This window comes from Accipiter gentilis, chromosome 6, assembly GCF_929443795.1.
Source record: "Accipiter gentilis chromosome 6, bAccGen1.1, whole genome shotgun sequence".
In the NCBI taxonomy this organism is placed as follows: Eukaryota; Metazoa; Chordata; class Aves; order Accipitriformes; family Accipitridae; genus Astur; species Astur gentilis.
The window spans coordinates 3,985,894-4,006,335 of NC_064885.1; the positions used below are offsets into that span (position 1 = coordinate 3,985,894).

General features: G+C 40.9%; 1 protein-coding gene across 3 annotated transcripts in view; it reads right to left on the reverse strand.

Annotated features, from left to right (window-relative positions):
* Nucleotides 1–1,246: 1,246 nt before the first annotated feature.
* Nucleotides 1,247–20,442, reverse strand: part of CLTC (clathrin heavy chain) — a 35,403-nt gene continuing 16,207 nt past the window's right edge. For 2 of the 3 annotated variants that reach the window (XM_049804036.1, XM_049804038.1), the window contains exons 8-33: nt 19,898–20,098; nt 19,147–19,299; nt 18,715–18,837; nt 18,307–18,444; nt 18,017–18,181; nt 17,716–17,896; nt 16,482–16,645; nt 14,645–14,770; nt 13,928–14,070; nt 13,289–13,523; nt 12,820–12,942; nt 12,578–12,723; nt 12,228–12,411; nt 11,692–11,884; nt 11,071–11,228; nt 10,689–10,853; nt 10,488–10,595; nt 10,194–10,361; nt 9,873–10,022; nt 9,475–9,606; nt 9,196–9,306; nt 8,297–8,467; nt 7,791–8,012; nt 6,666–6,686; nt 3,605–3,680; nt 1,247–2,255 (exon numbers count right to left, since the gene is read on the reverse strand). In XM_049804036.1, the coding sequence (XP_049659993.1) occupies nt 2,131–2,255; nt 3,605–3,680; nt 6,666–6,686; nt 7,791–8,012; nt 8,297–8,467; nt 9,196–9,306; nt 9,475–9,606; nt 9,873–10,022; nt 10,194–10,361; nt 10,488–10,595; nt 10,689–10,853; nt 11,071–11,228; nt 11,692–11,884; nt 12,228–12,411; nt 12,578–12,723; nt 12,820–12,942; nt 13,289–13,523; nt 13,928–14,070; nt 14,645–14,770; nt 16,482–16,645; nt 17,716–17,896; nt 18,017–18,181; nt 18,307–18,444; nt 18,715–18,837; nt 19,147–19,299; nt 19,898–20,098 (3,882 nt within the window). In that variant the 3' untranslated portion in view covers nt 1,247–2,130. The remainder of the gene's footprint in view (nt 2,256–3,604; nt 3,681–6,665; nt 6,687–7,790; nt 8,013–8,296; nt 8,468–9,195; nt 9,307–9,474; nt 9,607–9,872; nt 10,023–10,193; nt 10,362–10,487; nt 10,596–10,688; nt 10,854–11,070; nt 11,229–11,691; nt 11,885–12,227; nt 12,412–12,577; nt 12,724–12,819; nt 12,943–13,288; nt 13,524–13,927; nt 14,071–14,644; nt 14,771–16,481; nt 16,646–17,715; nt 17,897–18,016; nt 18,182–18,306; nt 18,445–18,714; nt 18,838–19,146; nt 19,300–19,897; nt 20,099–20,442) is intronic. The other variant, XM_049804037.1, reaches the window with a different exon arrangement.

Consider the following 20,442-nt stretch of genomic DNA (forward strand, 5'->3'; position numbering starts at 1 on the left):
TTGTGTAGCTACTGCAAGCAGGTCAGCGTGCCCTGTTTAGCCAAGGAATACTACATATAAACAGCTTGTCACACGGGGGGGCAAACTTAAATCTTGTTTTACGAGAATTAAACAGGTCCTCCTGCGTTTAAGGAAGTACTCTGTAACAGATGTTACCGGACAGAGTTCAGAGCACAGTGATCATGGCTCGTGTGAATTCTACCCTTGCAGCTCTAACGCTGTTAAAAGGCAAGTTCCCTGCACTTCTAAATTACGTGGACTTTCTACGAGTCAGTTTTGTAACAAAGCTGGTTTTTGAGAATCCTGCTGTTGAGCATGTGTCTTTTACAGCCTCTCAGCCATCTCTTCCTGTTGAATACCCATGAAACATGGTGTAAAAAAGAGAACGGAAGGATTTGTCTCCATCAGTCAAGTTAACAGACCCAGAGGGAAGCGTCAGAGGTGTTGAAACGCAAGCCTAAGCAAGTGCAATAAACACAGAAAATAGAGAAGTTTTTATACCGCACCTCTTATTTAGGCATAATACTTTTCAAAGACTGACAGTACTCACTGCAGACTTCTGATCCACCTCACTCTTGAACAAAGACCTACAGCCTGTGGCAGGTTTAGCCCTCCCCCAGATTCTTACACCCACCGTTACACATGGAACAGCTGCAATGCTCGGCTGACAGCATCACACAATACAACTGCGGAGTTCACAGGAGCAAGCAGGGAGGGGATTCAGCCTCAGAGCTGGAACCTGACACTGAGGACGGCTCCTGGTTAAGAGACAGAAGCTTCTAACAGCTATCACAAATACAGCCAGTGCTGTAATACTCGTTACACTCAAATATGACAGTATTCATAGAGAAACATTTAAGTCAATTTTATTTGAAGCTAAATATATTTAAGGCAACTTACATACCTAGAACATGATCTCAAATTAACTGACACACCCTACTACAATCCTAACGTATCACCTGGTCAAATATGCTGTAGTTGACCACAATGCAGCCAACTCTTGAAAAGTGCTATTTTCTTCTCTCTGGCATAATCTTTCTATAGAAAAAGCGTTACATATTTTCTTGTATTGCCCCCTCAGTGCAAGACACCACTAATGGTCTCCATTGCTGCTCTTCTAATGGCCCCTCATACCCTTGACTGTACGCACTTGCATGCCCCATACTACTAGCACTGTAATACTTGGGTTGAGTTCGAAGGTCCTTTTTGAAGACAGTAAAGTGAAGCTACCACTATGCAGCATGTCCACAGTCCAGTAATTTATTTTTAAATTGAGTAATTTCAAATTGCACAAACAAAACTGAACAGCAATATGCTTGAATTCTCTCTTCTGTACACTCAAAACAGTGATCTAAAACACCACAATATCCAACATACACAAACCTCAGGGCAGGGTTAGTAAATACACAGATTGGAATCATGGTGCTCTGTTCCTGAATGGAATGTCCCACAAAAGCACAGGATACAGCACAACATAAGGTCATCTGTTACATATGGAGTGAGCAAAAAGACACTAGCATTTTCTATATGCATAACTGGAAAAACCTGCATAGGTTAAGGAAAAAAAACTTTTACTCATTTTAAGTCAGGCAAGGTTGTCTGTACGCATTTTAAATTCTTTTAGAGCTACGCAATCCAACCAAGGTAGGATATGCTGATTAGTGTTGTCTCTTGTCAGCGGTCTTGCAAGGTCAAATACAAGTATCTTCACTTTAGCTTTCTCCGAATATACAGTGAGACTTAAATGCGTTTAGAATAGACAGTACATACTGTAAGCTGCTCACATACAATGAACTTAAGATTTAATATTAGAGTGTAACACTATAGAGTGCAAATCAGAATCTTCACAATAGACTTAATGGTAATAAGCAGTCCTGCAAAAGCCCACTTGAACAAAGTTGTTTAAACTATTCCCCTTTTAAAGTAAAGTCTAAGTGACATGGAATGTGAAAAAGATTTAACATAAGTGATTCAAATAGTTTGCGCTAGAAAAAACAGTCCTTCATGAAATAAAGGTTACAAGAACACGAGGCAGAACTCTTGCTTTTCCCTGTTATGAGTTAAAGCGGGGAGGGACGGTGGAGTTTCAGTAAGAAAATACGCTAGCTCCAAACTGACTTGTGCTGCATCTTACATGCTGTACCCAAAGCCAGGCTGTGGTTGCCCATATGGAGGTGCAGTGTAGCCATAGCCAAAAGGTGCTTGTGGAGGAACTGCGACACTGGGTCCTGCTGTCAACATTAGTTGTGGCTGACCTGGAAGACAGAACAGTTTCGTCTTTATTCCTCAGTACCAAGAGTTCAGTCAGCAGAATTCCTGCAACTTCCCTGTAGATGTTTGTATGTTTAACAGGTAAGTCCCCGTTGACCTGGTTTGGGGTCCTTAGCAGCCAGAACAGGTATCTCCCCACAAAACCTCAGGACAACAGAGTATATAGCTAAAAATACTACACTATGAAGTACATGGACACTGACAGATTCTTGAAATCTGGGGCAAGTAGTTTAAGTTCTTAGAAACCTGATGGGAGAGAACAGAACAGCTTCCTATTCCTTAGGCAGTGAGCTCACCCAGTCCCAGAATCAGTTTGGCTTTGGAATAGCATTTCCTGCTCCAATTGTATTAGTAACTCTACTTAATTTAAGGCCAGAGTCCTATGCTACAGTGAGCTTGATGCAGAGGCTTGACTCCTGCAGTCCTGAAGTACAGAAACACCTTCTAAAACATGCCCATAAGCCACACTCACTACAATGGAATAGTTCATTCTGGAGAATTACATCTTTGTCAAACATCTGACTTTCGGCTACTTACGATACCAATTTAATGAGATGGCCCAATAGTTCGCAGTGATAGTGGCATGATGGGCCAGGACACAGTTTCCAGACTAGTTCAGCCTTATAGTAGCAATTCAAACACATTAAGAATATTAAGCGTGCATAGAGACAACTGTTGCAAGATTTTTTGCTTTAGAGACAGCGTAGATAGGGTTACTTGTCACATGAGTACTCAGAGCTAGGTCTTGAAACATTACACCCAGTGGCTTTATGGCCAATAGTCCACAATTATTGTGCTGCTTCAGGGTGTGGTGACTAGAGATGTCAGCTATACACTGGAGGCTCCTTTATCACTGGATGGAATTCATATTTGTAACTCTTACTAGAATTAGTGGAATAACCTGGATACAAAGGAAATACCCGAGACAGACGTAAAGTGTGTTGAGCAAGATCCAAATACTGCACTTGCTGGAAGAGTACAGCTCTCACACTCCTTTTCTTTAGAAAGCACTTCCTTAATGAGCTAGGACAATCTTAAATCCTGCAGTCCATATCCAATCTTAGCAGCATCAGAGTGGTACTTTATTTAGTATTTTGGAACACATTCCTTTAAGACTTGATTTCACATGAAGAACGTTCCCATTTCCAAGGGCTTAGAATCATAGAATCGTTTAGGTTGGAAAAGACCTTTAAGATCATCGAATCCAACCATCAACCCGACAGCACCATGCCCACTAAACCATGTCCTGACTTACTTGAAAAAACACATGACTAGAGAAGTGTTGTTTTAAAAGTGAAATGTGTTACTGACAACACATGAACTAAAGCATTACCATAAACGATAGGTTGTGTTTCTGTAGCTTGCTCCTCTTCCTTTCTCAAAGACTCCGATGCATCCAGTTTATCGACCTGGAATTGAGACCAACAATTAAAAAAACTCCTCTGAAAGAGGTACTTATTCATGGCAGAGAAGTGGAAAAGCCTTAGTGGTATGTTAACACCCATCAAGAAAAGGAGACCATTTACAAAGTTAAGATCAATTCAAGTAGCAATGTTGGTACTGGTGCAGTCAAGATTGTCCGTTTCCTGAAAAAAACCCCTAATTGAGGGATTTGTGGAACTGCTTTGAAAGCTCACTCCAGGCTGAAGCTTTGTATGAAAGGTCTCATACTGGACTAGAGCTGCTTTGACATCAGTAAGCTCATCAGTCACTGTTGCTCCAACTGCTTCAAACCAACAGCCTTAGGGCACAAACTCAGATTTTAGCACAATGTCAGTTGGAGACCTTTGGTGTTGGAGCAATTGCTAAGATAATGCCCAGACCTGGAGAAGTTTCCCTGAATACAACATTGAGGCAAAGTAATCTGAAGTTGGTGTTTGTATACGGCAGACTGCAATAGCATCCGACATGTCACTTGAGCCTCAAGATTTCACTTTCCAAACCCATTCACTCATGCAATTTAAGTTCAAATGCAGAGAATGCATGTGTATAAGACTTGCTTTTTTCCACTCTAGAACTGTGTGGCAGTCAGCCTAAACCCAGGAATACTCGCTCAACTTGTTTGAGCTTAATACACAGTAACAAGACAAGACTAGCCAGCTTCACTCTGCTGCACAGCAAGTGCAATTGTGCTGTTAGCCCACCCCTACAGAAAGGCAAGAGAAGAAACTTCTTCTGTAGTGAAATATTGCTTGTTACTAAAACAGATCCAAGGAAACTCAGCATTACTACAGTCTAAGGCAGGCCCTGAAACTAAAACCACAAAAATTAGATATTGATATTTTACCTGGGAGATAAGATCTAGAATAAAGTCAGAGACAATCATGCCAATTACTTTTTAAGACAGTAAGACAACTCACAAACCAGATTAGTCTTTCGTTTCATTTGTGTCCTTAATAAAGGAGTTGGAAGACAGGTTTCCTGTACTTACACAGGGTCAGCATTACTTTTTCAGCTATGCCAACGTCCATGAGTTGAACAGTTTTCAGCTTAACTGTGCTACCTTAGCAAATATTTGCAGGCAGCTCTAACGGCTTTCTTCCGTTTAGTTGTGAATTACAACATGTGTTCCATAAACCTGTTAATCTGTAACCTCAATTAGAGGCATAAATCCAGGAAGTGGTGTAAGTCCTGAGCTTTACGAGTTCATTCATTGACTGGGCTTTCATGGCAAGCCTTTTTGTTGCCTCACACCAGTATCTGGCTTGCTGCTGTCAAAGTGCGCAGGAGTGTATGTCAATGCTTCAAGACTCATTTCCAGACACCGTGCCGAGAACTGCACTGTTTTTAACTTGAATAGCAACACACTGAACACAGAAGCACAAGTTTAGAGATGCAAATCCAAGGAGAATGTGCAGAGTTTGCTACTAAGCAGAGGCATTTGGCTTACACACACTTGGAAAGCCTCCAGCCCAGGACATTAAATGCATCTTTGACCCAGTTTTGATGCCTCCCCTCAGGACTAAACAAATATTTACAATAACAAGCACAAGTTTCAAACCAGCCTGCAGGATGGTTCTTACACCATTTGCTTGAGCATCACCAGGTTCAGTACCCTATACACTTGTAGCAAGATTGTTTTAAAGGCTTTTCCACAGGGACTGCTATAAGCTGCAGAGGAAAAGTAACATGCATTCAATGTTATTGTGTTATGTGTGCATGAAAAAGAGGCAAAAGTACTGAAGCAAGAGTGAGGTCTGAAGATGACTGCCATACAGGCTCCCCCCAAAAAACCACACGCAGCCCACAGCAATGCCTTGTAGCTTAAGGAATAGTGGGATGTAATTGCAATGACTGCTACACATGCGTAGTTTATGCAAACACTGCAGTTCAATTACCTTTTTTCACACACACGCTTTCTTACTGCCTCACTTACTAGCTGCTGAAGGACCTTACACTACACATTTTAGTCAGGTTAGCCTTGAGTTCCAGTGGTGTAATTACAGACATCTCGTCACCAAGAAGCAGTTTGCATTTAGTCTATCTTCAAGCCATTTGTCAGTTTGTTCGCCCTTTGCTCAATCACATTAATGGAAAACTCACACTAGGGCTGACCTCTGGTCTAAGGAGAATCGGAGTGGTACTTGTACAGAAGCAGATGGACAGAAACCTTAAAGAATGCCCTTCAGAAGGGCAAAATTGCATAGCAAAAGGCAAGCCTCAGAGTAGCCTCAGAAGAGCAATGAGCATTACCTTTTTTTTTTTTTCTTTCTTTTTTTTTTTTAATGAGGTAGCAAGAGAAGTTTAGTGAAGCTGAAGAGCTTGGAAGGCAGTCTTTTTTGCACAACTACAAGAAATTTACTACAAGGAAGAGAACCACAGACTTTGTCTAATAGCTGAAGTTTTAAGTTGCTATGTGAACTAGAGCACCATGTGGATTAGACTAGCACCATAAGAACTGGACACCTGAATGAAGAAGAGTCTCTTCTGAAGCAGCTAGTATCTATTCTGCCTACTGTCAGCACGCATTAGTAATGGTCAAGAGATCAGAAACTGGATCACAGTCCTTAAACTACCGAATGCCATATTGATTTATGGTTCAGAGACAGTGGTCCAAGACTTATTTCTTATTGTAGGAGGTTCTTCCAGTCAGGTTGGCTGTCAAATAGTAGCACTTGTGTATCCTTTCGATACCAGGTTGACTGTGATCCAACTGATCACCTGTATGCCCTTCCTGAGGATCTATTAGCTTATTAGTAGCAAATGAATCTACTTTTGTCCTACAGCACTAGCTACTTGTGGAGTTAAACAATTTGCATATGCTTTAGTGATATATTGTTTGGGGGAAAAGCAGTAGCAGCAGTGTAGTAAACATAGGAAAGAAAAACACTCATGCAGAATCCTTAGACTTAGTCCTCCAGACTTAAAGATGGAAAACAAGAATCAACTTTCACCTTTTCCTTTATTGCATCAACCTGCAAAGGAATTCAGAAGGTGCAGCTTAGAAAAATCAAATTCCATATTTAGCATATAAAAGGTAGAAACAAAAGCGTCAGGGAAGAAATAATTAAGGTACAGGCGAATAAAAACAAAGATACACCAGAAGTATCTGCTTTAGAAAGGCAGCTCTGCTTGTTGCTAGATCTTACTGCATTGATTTCATTAGCTACACTACAGCTAGATCCTAATCATTCAGCAGATCATGAAATTTTAATCTTTAAGAATCCTACTCCAAGACTACTACTCTCAAGAGAGGCCTAGTATTAGCTTGGTACATAAGGTACATCTGACAAGCAGTGCTATTGCTTAGATAGCTCCCCACCTCCCCCAAAATACAGCATTTAAGGATAGCAGATTGCTATATGACTACAGAGTAGTCCTGCCTTTAGAAGTAACAGCCAAGCAAATCTTCTAGACAAACAGCCACTCTAGTCTTCATTGACTCATGCTTGAGTTATGGTTTTACTTCTCATAGAGTCTTAATCATTAAGGAATTTACACCATTTCACTAAAAGATACTCTAAAAGCTTCAGTTGGGCAAATCTTGCTAGTGACAGTTGGTATTTAACTCAAATCTGGTTCAAGTCTGTCAGAGCATTACCAAGTACTTTCCCATCCTAAGTAATTTCAAACAAAAGCTGAGTCATAATTAGTGTCATTAAGTATAAGAGCCACATTTTAGGGTTAAATGCGCAGCAGGCAAAGTTAACTCAAGATCTAGCTATAAAGCCTTTTTAGTATACAGTCTAGAATTTAGTTAGAGCTTGATCCCAGCTGGGATTCCTGACTGACACAGCATATGAAAAGCCTGAATCCTGGAACTACTTTAAGACACTGCCCATGGACAGGCAAATACTACTGATGTAGGTTCTGTAATTGGCAGATAGGGTGGAGTCTGCAAGTGTTTCAGTCTCTTAGAGGGCGAAGTCTCTCCCCAGATGGACTGAAAAATAAGTGTGGACATGGACAGACACACATCTGACAAAGCCCAAATCAATGTTAGTAGCAAGCAGACAGTCTCAAGGCATACACCACAGTGACTAACAAGCTTTCAGTGTTGGAGAAGCACCTGCTCTTACCTTGGTCAAGTATTCCTTCATGACCTGAATAAAGTATGGCATGGCAAAGTCCATGATGTTGTGCCTCCACGCTGTTTCCAAGACAACATCTGGCCTTAGGAGATCATAGCAGGTGAAGAGACAAGCACCAAAACATTCTTTCTTGTTCTCCTGCAAGAACCACTGCAACAACTCTTCTGCCAACTCAGTATCTTTGGATTCTGAAGCATACTGCATTGCATCCTACAACAGGAGAGAGTCTGTTTAGCCTCAGGTGCCATAGTACAATCACTCACATGGATGCGGTATTTAACTAAGCTGCAACCTATTACTGATGTGAGCAGAGAGGAGGCATTCTATGCCTTGTTTCCAAGAAATCTGTCCATCTACTGCCACTCTGAAGCAAGATTTGCCATATTAGCAACAAACACTGCCTAGTGGCATCCAAAATGATGCAACTTTACCAGTAAGTCACAGGTCTCCAAACAAGCCAAGTGTGCTAAACCAGACCTGTGTAGTGCTCTTACCTTATACAGTCTGTCTTTCTTACAGAGTTCTACACTCTGTTTCCAGCGATTGTTTCCTTTGAAGAGATAGGCAGCAATTCTTCGGAACTCTATTAGTTCATGTTTCTCCAAACGTTGAGCAAGAGAAATGTTGTCAAAGTTGTCATAAGCATCTATAGAAGTCCTAAGAGCCTGAGTTAAGTAGAAAAAAAGTTATTCACACTTCAAGAGTATGACCCCATCCACAAAGACAGAAACATTTTCCATACATCTCAGTTCTGTATTCCTACTTCTAGGAGAATAAAGTATTCTAGCCAGACTTGCAGAGAGACTGATTTTTTTTTTTTTTTTTTTTTGAGAAGCTGGTGTTTGACACATGTAGTTTAGGGTATTCCAGTTAGTATTTTTCAGTAGTGATTGCTGAGTTTAAGAGCCTCCAAATACCAGACAGCTGCTCTCTGAAAACAGTAGAACAGCTAGACATCACAACTGTTTGCGCTTTCTGTGAGTTCTTTCCTTAGCACCCGCTGTTTGCCTTAAATAAAAGCTGATCTGTCACACTCATAACAAAGTAGCCAGTCTATCCCCAGTAGGGACGACCCAAAAAGCTTCTAGAAAGCCACTAACAGTTCTCCGCTTAATCCTTGGCTAGTCACCACTAGTTCAGTTTGAAGTGTCAAAGAACATACACTTAAGGAATTCAAGTTAACAGCAAGCAGGTAAAATCTACTGAAAACAAGAAAGAAACCTATGTTTCTAGACATTAAACAGACTGAGAATATTAGGTTAATATTGACACAGAAGCCCCAGCCTGAATAGAACTTTGAAATTCAGAAATAGCTGCTTCTGTTATGAAGCATACAGAGGAGCATGCAAGTTGATACCTGTTCCCGATACTACTGTTTCAAGACAAGACATACCTGGTAGTCTTCTTCAATAATGAAGAGGTTGTTCAGGGACTCATTCACTGATTTGTTGTTGTGATTTTGAACAGAGCGCAGGTAGGGCTTAACCAGTGGTAGCTGTTTAACCTTTAAGGAATCAGATAGATAAATTTAAGTCAAGATAACTTTTTGTAGAGGTCTCCTAACTACTTCACTACCTCACAGGAAAGATGCTAAGTATTTTAAAATGCTACTACAGCTAAGCACTTTTCCAACTGCAACTTTTTTCTTTGATGTGGATAATAGGAAAATTACCTTTGTGAAGAAGGTGACAGCACGAGTGTGGTCAAGCCGAGGGGACAACACCATCAGCAGATCATTGAGCAACAGAGGTTTAAATTCCAAATAGAACTGAACTGCCTTGTAATACAGCTCCACATTGGCCACCTAGAGATGAATAAGGATGTACATTCAGAGCAGAAGCTTTATTGTAGAGAAATCCAAATGACAGACATAACCTTAGATATTCCAGCACAAGTGAGCCACCCATCCAACACTCATTCTTGTCTCTAGAGATCTCGTTACTGTAGTTGACTTGCTTTGAAATTATGTGGCAATATCAAGAACTGAATTTTAAACAGGCTACTAGTGAAAGAAGAGAACTGAAATGCACATAGCAATAAATTTACCTCCTTTCACTAGGAAAGTAATACCTTAGTGATGATATCTTTGAACTGGCCTTCTTTCCAAGCATCTGTTGGGTGATTCATCATTGTGATTATGGCGTTATCATATTCTTCATACTTATCATACAAGAATACCAGTTCAGCCCAGAGATGGGCCTGTTCTGCAGCTCTCAGAACCTAAGCAAAAAGCATATTAGAAATTCCAATTAACATATATTGCTATCAGTGTCCATCAGCGCTCAGGCTTTAGTGCTATTAATAACCTCAAGATCTACTATTATAAAAGCTAGGGTACAGACAATCCTGACAGATGCGTCTCAAGTTAAATTTAAGGCCTCAGACTTTCACCTTGGGGATGTTGACTCTGGACCAGAACAGCTCCAAGTGCTCCCTCATCTTCTGTGGCTTGAACTTGGAGTAGAGAATTGCTAGCTCTGTAAACATCCCCATGTGTGCTCGCTCAAGTCCAAGTGCTGCTTCCAACATAGTTATCAGCTCTTCAAAGTAGCCACGATCCTAAGAGATACAGACAGTTAGAGATTTTTCACATTAGGAACCAACCTGACTACATCTCCAGTTTTGGACAGAGTTGCCATGAAAGAATTTAGACTTTGACTGTGTAACAGGAGTCAGCTTAATTACCTGGTAATAGTTGATTAGCTCTTCCAACTCATCTGCATGTACTACAATATGGAGTCCACACATCTGGGCCAGGCGGAACTCTTTTCCATCAACACAAGCAAAGCAGACCTGGAATTGACAATCGCATTATCGCTTATAATCAAGGCTTCTGAAGAGGGTACAGCCTTGAAGCCCCTGAACTCATTCAACCAGTGAGTTTACCTCTTTCCATGTGCGAGTACTGTTTGCTTTCCGAGCACCATCCACAGCTGCCTGGTATTCACCTAGGTGAACTAAAGTCGAAGCTAAACGGCCAAAGTTGGACACGTTGTTATACAACAGCTTAGCTGCTTCATACATCTTTTCATCATAACAGCGATCGCCAACCTACAGGAGAGCATAACCAGGTTATTCGTGCAGCTTTTCAGTCAAGAGCTTACATAAAACGTGTAGCATTCAAGCCATTATCAAAATGGAAATACTTTTGAAGTCCAAGATCTATCTGCATATCCAAAGAGACAGAAGTCCCAACAACCCTCTGGTTAGCAAGGCCTAAGGAACCTGCTGCTGTGATTCAGCAAAACTGAAACTCAGTCTCACTCACTTGCTGGATATGTGCATTGTTGGGTCCATTGATAAACTCTTCTAGCTCTGCTAGGCGATTTGTTTTAGCAAGAGCAAAGATTAATTCTGTTTCCACATATGACTCCCGGGCCTTCTTGCGTGCCATCTGGAGATACTTCACCAGTTCTTCCCAGTTTCCTATGAAACAGAGTTCAGAATGCTTACTTCCCACCATTGAGGACACTTGTGTTTAAGCTATACTACCAGCTCAATCTAGTTTGACTTAAGTATTTCTACAGCTATTCCCCAAAAATCAAGACTAGCCTTCATACTGCACATGCTACATTAGATTAATAAAGTCACCTGACAATGGGCCTAACTAAATATATCCTGGTATTTAACTTCACGCAAAGACCTCCTTAGCAGCAACTGCTCTGACAGAAGTCTCCAGCTAGCTAAAGAAGGTAGTTAAAAGACCACTGATTATCTGCAAATGGAATACACTGCCTTTTCCCATTCTCATCTAGGACGAGATTGAAAGGACCAGATTCCTCCACTTGCATCAACATATAGGTTTGACAGAACTGCAGTTTGAGCAACAGACCACTCAAAAGAACTGAACAACATCAACAGGAAAGATTTAAATAAAACTTAATCATACCACTGGCATTGGCAGCTTGAACAACTTCCATGTATGAGGAAGGATCATCTGCTTTAATATACGAGTCAATCGCTTCCTTTACCATCCCCTTCTGAAGCTGTGCTTTAGCCAGCTGACTCCACACAGCAGGCTCATTACAGCGTTCAGCAAATTCATATGCACGATCCAGGTTTCCAATGTGCTCTATTAATACCTAAAGAAAGGGTTACCATGATCAGCCACTATCTATAAAGGTCAGTTGTACAGACACTGAGCTGTTTTGTTTATGTTAGTTCTTCAATGGATCCACAGTTGCTTTTAAAACAGGGACTACTCTATACAACACACGCATCATGAGTGATTTTAGGCTTACGAAGTTTCACTTACTAGAGGGTTCAATACACGACATTTGTTCTACTTCGTAAGACAAGACACTGAGCAGCTTTGGTCACTTTGCTAATTGGTGTTAAGTACTGAAGTCACAAGCTAACAGCAAAGTCCTGGTGTGAGGATACACATGTCACAAGGAGTTATTACAGAGTGAGATTTTAAGATACCTGTACAGCTGATGTGTTGACATCAAACTTCCTGAAGATAGCAAATGCCTCCTCAAAAAGCTCATTGCTGATAGCTATATTGGCTATGTCTGGAGCATCATAGTTATCCAGGCGATTGATGTATTCCATGACACGGGTGCGATCAGCCTTAATAGCTGTGAGAATGAGAAGGTTCTGCAGATTCCTAAATAGAGGAAGAAAATATTAGTACATACCAAGTAATGATCAGGAAATTCATCCTCTCCTCTGCAGAGGGTATTAGTTTATTTGCTGTTCTACATTACAGCAATTTGGCACCTGCACCAGGTATAATTTCAAGTTTCCTATGACTTAGTTTTGACTTTACACACCTGTGCTCACTGAACACAGAGTTATCAAGAACTATTTTCTCCAGCAGTTCAATAAGCTCATTAGGAAGATCTGCAGTCATGAAGGCCTTCACAGTAACAGAGACTTCCTCAGGGTCCTGCGTCTCTGACAGTGCAGTCTGTACAACCTGTAGGCAGAGTTGAGCCATTGACAAATCAGTTAAGTCAGGTACCAGCAAGTCAAGTTAGGACAACAAAGGCTTTTAATGTTTTGTCAGTTTTACCTGGTCGATCAGCGGTCTTCTGTAAGGGTTGCTTTCCAGTAGTACGCTGGCCCACAGTTCAGGGTCTTTACGACGAACTAAGTAGCGGGAAAGACTTTTGAAAAGGGAGTTCTCATTGCACACCTAGTGAAAGGCAAAGTTAATTCAGAGTGAGGTCACAGTTCTTGAGCCTACAATGGATGAGATAATTTACTGCAACATTAACTAAGCCTGCCTGAGATGCACACTAGAAATCTCAGGCTTTGATACTTCCATCAGCTTCCCATTCTAGGATGTCCAGGGGAGTCCCACATTTCTCATTAAGTTGCAGAAGGAGATTAAACAGCTACCCATTCTATTAGAAGTGAGCAGTTCCTAGCTTAATACTTTTTATGAAGTAAGTGCTTTTGTCAGTCATAAACCCAAATATCTATCCCATGATACTCAGGTTAGAATTTAACCAATGAGTCAGCTGCCTTGGCATACGTACATTAATAAGTTCCAAATCGCACTGTCCACGCTCATAAGCCACGCAGGCCAGGTGAGGGTCCCTCTTCTCACAGTACTTGCCAACAACGCGACTGTCATAATAAGGATTCTCACGCAGGAATCTTTCTGGGTTGTTGTTGCTATCAATGTATATTTTGGCCAGTGCATTGTGAGTTGCAGGCTCTTCACAACCCTCATGAATTCTTGCTTCCAGCCAGGGCAGAAGCAGTTTCAGCCTAGAAGGAAGCAGTTTTCAGATTAGAGAGGTTGAGTGAATAAGCAAGTATCCACTTGCACAGTTTCTTCACTATAGAAGTCAACTTCAGCATAGGATAGAGTCAGTAACTAAACCAGAGTTATAGCATTCCATTTTGACCTGCATTCTGGTTCATTATTATAATGGTGTAACTTTCTGACACCATGAAGAACATCACATGCCCAAGACTCATTATCTGGAAGCTGCTTAAGGGGGATCCCCACATCAGCCAAGAAGTAAAGCAGACTTTTGCTGCTTGCTCACCCAATGGCAGCTCCTTATGTCAGTACCAGCTTTAGCTATATAACGAGGACACGTACTGATGAATGAGCAGTACAACCATTACAGTCTGGCAGTGTTAAAAGACTCATAGAAGTTTAATACCTGTTTCTTTTCTCAACCTCTGCAACAAGCTCATCAGTCGAAAATTGACCTCTCACTACAAGGATAAGGTTCTTTATCACGTCTTCAGAGCAATCCACATCAAGCAGTCCCCCAATAACAACGGGCAGACGGCTTGGATTCACCTAAACAGGATCATTTAAAGAATTCAATGTGTTGTCATGCAGCATAGGCAGTCAATACTCATCTCTAGAAATACACATGAAGGCTGCTTGTTAAGATTGACCTCATCTTCCTGCCTTTACCCCCAGCTTCCTGAGGTTCTGGACAAGCTTGCAAGTCAATTCTTCAGTCAACAGGGGTTCACACCACAGTTCAGTGGCTCACTAATGCTCAGTCCCCATAGAAAGAGATCATGAGCAACCCAGTTTGTCCCTGGAGGAAGTATAAAGAAGAACTTCCCCACCCCCTAAAAAGCTGGAAGTTAAAACTACCCTAAGAATTCCTAAGTTACTCTACCAAGCCTTCCTCATGCAAGATGCACGTTAGCAGGGGTTACAGCTCAGCTTCACTGAAGAATACGATATGTGACTCACATAAAGGCTAACTTACTGGAGGCCACTAATAGGTATTTAAGTGTCAGTCGCAAGTATGAGGCTTTTGCAGAATAGTTACAAACATAATGCCTATAGTTGCATATAATACTAGAAAGATTGATCTGTTTGACTCATTAAAGCCAAGTGACAAATTGTAACTTACCTTCTGTACATAAATCTCAATATATTTTTGGAGATTATTTCTATACAAATACAGCACCAAGTCGTGGACAAAGTCAAAGCGATCACATACAATGATGAGTGGCAACTGGTCAGTGAGTTTAGCTTCCTATAAAGAGAAGAGCTTTAGTAATTTGGTTTTGTTCTGGGGCTTAAGCAGACAAATACAGTCACTTAAACTGTTAAAGCAGCTGAATTTGGAAAGCCAAAATTCAACAGTCAACCAAATAGTGACAGCTTATTGTTCAATTCATTGCTTGCAACATGTAGCAAGTAGGAGTACTCACACCCACTTCAGGGCCTACAGCAAGAAGCTTTCTGAAGTTTAACCCTGCCCCTTTGCATGGCAGAGTCTACAAAGTCTTACAACACAATACAACTATTACAAGCCTAAGCTATAGATACCATTTTTAGTCGCCACTGGTGTTTGGTGTGCAGGATTAGCACTCTGGGATTTCAAAATTAATTTAACCAAGACTAGATTAACTTGTGGTTCGTAAACTTATATACAGAACTGACTTCAAGTACCATGTGTCTTATGATACCTTCTAACTCTGGATTTAGAGAACAGTAAGAATCAAGCTAGTAGCAGTACTACTTAAATTGCTAATCAGATTAGTTATCTAAAAGCATTCCAACTTTCAGCATAAGATTACGACGATTACAGTACAGAAGCTTAGTCTATGTGGCAGACAGTATTCCGGATGCATATTTCAGATCACTTATTCGAACATGCACATCCCAGAATATAATCCTACATATAAATTACACTTAAGGACTTTACACAGGGAGGCCTGTACTGGGAGATTTACCTGGTACATGTCCTGCACATTCCAGACATGGAACAGCACAAAAAACAATAGCTTTCATCAGGAATTTGACAGCTTGATAACATATCTTAGGTGGCTTGATCAATTTACATACCTTACACCTCGATGACACCAGGTTATTTTTATAGAATTCTCATTTGAAGAGTTTTGCCATCTTCAGATATGATCAGCGAAATCTAAGACTATGCTATGTAACCGACAAACATGAAGGCAGGAAATGTTCCCAGATAAAAGTTTTTCCCTCCCACACTTTCTCAGGTATTTCTAGCAGTGTTACATTTGTCAATAAGCTCAGCACTAACAACAGGCTACAGAATCTGAACTTTGAGCACACCATCTTTTTCCACTCTTCAGAAATGTTTCAGCAACACTCTGAATCCTAGCAGTAAGTCAGTTAGCATGTGTACTTACACCGGCAAAATCCTAGCAGAGCTAAGCTGCTGTTCACCTGGCTAAAATTTCAGTAAGCGTGTACAAGTAAAATGACTTGAGACACATCAACCCTGAACTCTGAAGGCATTTATGGAATTAATTGACACTATTCATTTGTTGTTTCTGTAGCTACTCAGTTGAAGCTGATGACACTGTAAATAAGCATTAAGTTTTGAACTCATTTAGCATTATGGTTGCTCTCAACCTTCAAGTTACCTGTTTCCTACTTTATAGCAGACATCTGCAACAAGTTCTAGATGAGCTGGTGCTATTATTACAGGTTAAGAGTTCAAGCCAGGTTAACCTTACTAAGAGAAGTGAGGAACTGATAGGACAGATTCTCCATTTTTGAGATACTGTTCCAGGCTCAGGCTCTATTAGGAGGTACTGCCAACATGCTAAGATACCTCTGGTTTAAGAGGACAGATGGATCCTTAAGTGCAAAGGTTACAACTCATCTGTATTTTCACAGAGCTAACTCATCTCAGTAGTGACACAGACCATGTTTTATCAGAACCCCAAACAGACCAAGACAGTCCAGTGCTACCCAAACATTACCTTGAGGAAGTTTTTAACACGTTCTGGATCATAGCAGTTACTTTCCCTGCAGATTCTTTCCACTTCTTTAATTTGCCCTGTCTTGCACGCAGCTTGAATATACTTGAAGTGCACATCTGGATCCTGGCTGAAGTTTACAATAGAGCCCAGGAAATAAAACAAACCTTGAGGGAAAACAGTCAACACGTTATTCTGCTAAAGCACTTGAGTTGGATCAATATTAGCTTTTAAGCAAGCCTTCCAAGTTACAATTACATGAAAATTTGAATCCGACTACTGCAGAAGTTACAAAGAACTGAGAAAAAGATTCAAGCATTGTCATTGTTTTATTAAGAGCAGTTTGTCCCCATGAATTACACAGACTAGTGTGTTATATGTAACTTCGATAAATACTGATGTGTTATCATTAATTGCCATAGGTCGGCTTTGTTAAAACATCCAGCATGTGCCTTCCATACAACCCCTAGACAGGAGGCAAGGAAGAGGAATTTAGAAAACCAGAACTAGTTGTGACCAAAAAGCTATCATCACACCTTTCACTAAAACAAATACACAGTGCAAAAGCTGCTTGCCAGGAGCCAAAGTTCACTTAAAGCTGATGCCATATACTACTTGACTACTTTAGACAAGTGACTGCCAAGTCACTCAGTCAAGAAAGATTCATGTGTTTTTTGGAAAAAAAACCACATAGGCTGCCTATACAAGAAACCTGTCTACAATAGCATCTTATTCTGCTAAACTTTCTCCAAATTCCAAGAGTCCAAGATTACGTTGGGTTCTCAGTCTTTAAGGTTTTCTTTAAAGCTTAGCAAGATGCTGTTCAGCCACACATCTGCAGAGATTTGAGCACCGACATACCACCATGCTGACTAGACTATACGCAGCTCATCTTGTTGAGAAGTACAAAAGCCCGAAACCAAAGGCTACACAAATTTAAGATGGCCATTTTGGACAGAGGAAAAAGGCCAGCAGCTTCTTTGGTTAACTTTTAAGGCTGTCTACAGCTCCAAGCTTTTTGGTAGGATTTCAGAAACCTGAACTATGCAACACTGAATGTGTGTGCCCCCCTTAAGAGAAAAACTAAGGTTTAGGTCAGGTTTTAAAACACTTTTGAGGCCCAGGTACTTAAGTTCAATATGGCTTTCTAGATTTCAGCAGAGACAGTCCTTTACACACACATGTATGATGAGGTGAGCACTAGCTCCTTTTGCTAGAGGCAAGAGTACAAACTTACCTTCAAAGCTCTTGAAAGACTCAAACAGCTCAATAAGTGACTGCGTTGACAGCTGTTCATGGTATTTTGAAGCTACCTGCACACAAATCTGCAGGTTCTGACGAATGTTAGCAGACAACATAGCACGCAGACACTCCAGAGAGTCTTCTACCGATAAGGAACCGAAATAATTCACTAACCACTGCAAAGACACGTAAGCCATTTTAGATCAAATTAGAACACTCGACACTCCGAAGTCAAATGTTGAAAGCAATTATTAATGGCATGGCTTTTGCTAGATTCAGGATATTTGATCTCATACCTCAGGATTGAGAAGATGAGTGTGAACTACTGCACGCTTGATGTCATACAAGTCTGTGAAGTGTTCAAGTGCTCTCTGTAGCAAGCCAGCTTTCTCACACAGCTGAGCTATGTGAGCGCGGTCATAATGAGTAAACATTTGGTTTCCCAGGATAGCATCTGCAACCTAGAAGGAATATTGAAAAGTTTCATTTAGTTCCTAAACACTATCACTAGCATTTGATATGGACCACAATGCAGTGGCTAGTCTAGCTACAGAAAAGCCTAATCCAGTAACTCTGAAAAGCATACCTGAGGTGCATGCATGAGGTTCATCTCAAGTAAACGTGTTTGCAGGGGACCTTCTGAGGGACGATTATTCTTCAGTGCATCCAGCAAGAAGGCTGTACATTGCTGAATTAAATTATACTCCATAAAGACATCCACAATCTGCAAATGAAGATTTAGGCTTTTGATTAGAAACTGGAAGTATATTTAAACAAAATAACATCAAGTGCAGCTTCCAAAGCTAAACTGTTTTTTCTGGCACTGCACTAAGCTGCCATTGAGTGTTCTTAAAACTAGGAAAGAAACAGCATTGTCTCAGAAAGGTAAATCCAAACTTGTCGCTCAAAATCTGTCTCTGATGGTAAGAGTAAGGCTCCTCTTACCAATTTTAAGGCCTTGAAGTTAACATTTCATAGCAATAAAGTTATTTACTTGTGTTATGTCTGCAAGAGGCTCTTCATCTTGAACAAGCATTTGTGCAAACTGCTGTCCTTGATCAGGGCTGATTCTCATTACATTCCTCAGCAAAAAAATCCAGTCTGGAGTATATCCAACCTGAAGAGATAATGAAAAGTAATAACTCAGCGAGAGCACACGCCTTGTTCAATACAGAGCTCAGTAAAAGCTACTGTCAGTAGCTTACACAACCCGGTCAGGATTTCCTCATTTGGAAGAGGCTACATAGGGAAGTAGGAAAGGATACATGTATGAAGTCTAGCAGTAATTATTCATAACAAAACCTTAGGCCAAAGTAGGCACTACACAGGTTCTCAGATTCCCCCCACAATTACTTTTACCTGCATTGGAACATACACTGGTTATTCTTAAACACAGGACAGATTTGGCAGTTTAATTTCCTCTCACCTTCTTCGCATACAAAACAATCTTCTGGACTTGTCCTGTTTCAGCAAAACACTGGATGACTTTGTTTGGAACATTGGCTCTCAGATAGACACTAAGTGCTAGTGTAGGATCTACAGATTTCACAAGGTCTCCCAGCTCCTCTGAGCACTCCAGCTGTTTAAAGACAGAAATACAGTCAGTCCACCCTAACAGTGCCCTGCTGAAATGCATTACGACCTTCTTCCTCATTTGTCTTCCTTTTGGATTTCTCTTAAAAAAAAAATTAAGACCCAGCTTGATAGCATTATCTGACTCTTTCAGCAGTGATCTAATGGGCTCTGTTCCTCACTGTTCTAGAGGAGTCAGAAATACATTCATAGAGCTAAAAAGAATTAGATGGTACATTGTATCAGCATGTTTCTTCAGCTAATTACAGAAACATAACCACAGCTCAAAGTATATGCAAGTGAGTATCCAAAGAAGCCTGAAGTGGTTTGGGAAAAAAGGCAGCAGTTCAGGAGCTTTTCCACACCAAGTTGACTCTGCTGTAATTTTAAGTAGAATGAGTGAAGCTCTTAGAGCATTTGATCAATTCTCTTGCAATAATATGGGTCATAGTTACAGGTAGAGTGAACATCTACTGCTCAACTGTTTGATCACACTAGCACATTGATGAGTTGCCCCATTGAGTTTTCCTGGGAAGGGGGGGAGGCTGTCAAGCAGTTATGTCCCTCCGCCTCCAGGGCTCTAAAGGTATCTACCCCAAATTTACCTTATCTTCTTTTAACCATTTTTCCAAGAGCTGTTTGCGTCCCTGCTGAAGCACTGGTCTGCAGAGTTCCAGCGACTCGTACTTATTCAGCTGCCCTTGGTCAAGCAGAATGCCGAAGTACTGTAGTAAAGGGGAAGTCTGTCCCGGCTGAGCTGGAACACTCTGGAACCGGCGTATGGTGTCTGGAGTACGCAGGATTCCCTGCCAGAAATAAGATGCACTTTAGTTTTCTCTTCTGCTATTGTGGCTTGGCAAGAGTTTCTCCAGAAAGCTCAAGTTAGAAATGCTTGCCACAGCAACATTATGTTTTGCCAGCCCGGAATAAGTCAGCGGCAGTATAACATCAGCTCAGATATTCCCTTTGAGATGTTTTGACAGAAGATGTGCAATAGTAGCCTATCAGTAACAATGCAGATTTCAAGTTCACAGGACTGTCCTACAGAATTAAGACACCCTTTTCCCTGCAAGCAAGTTCCTCTCATCTGAATTTAGTCTCTTAGTCTGTCCTTTTTATCTTCCTTCCAGGTGCAGCCTCAGCTAGAGGC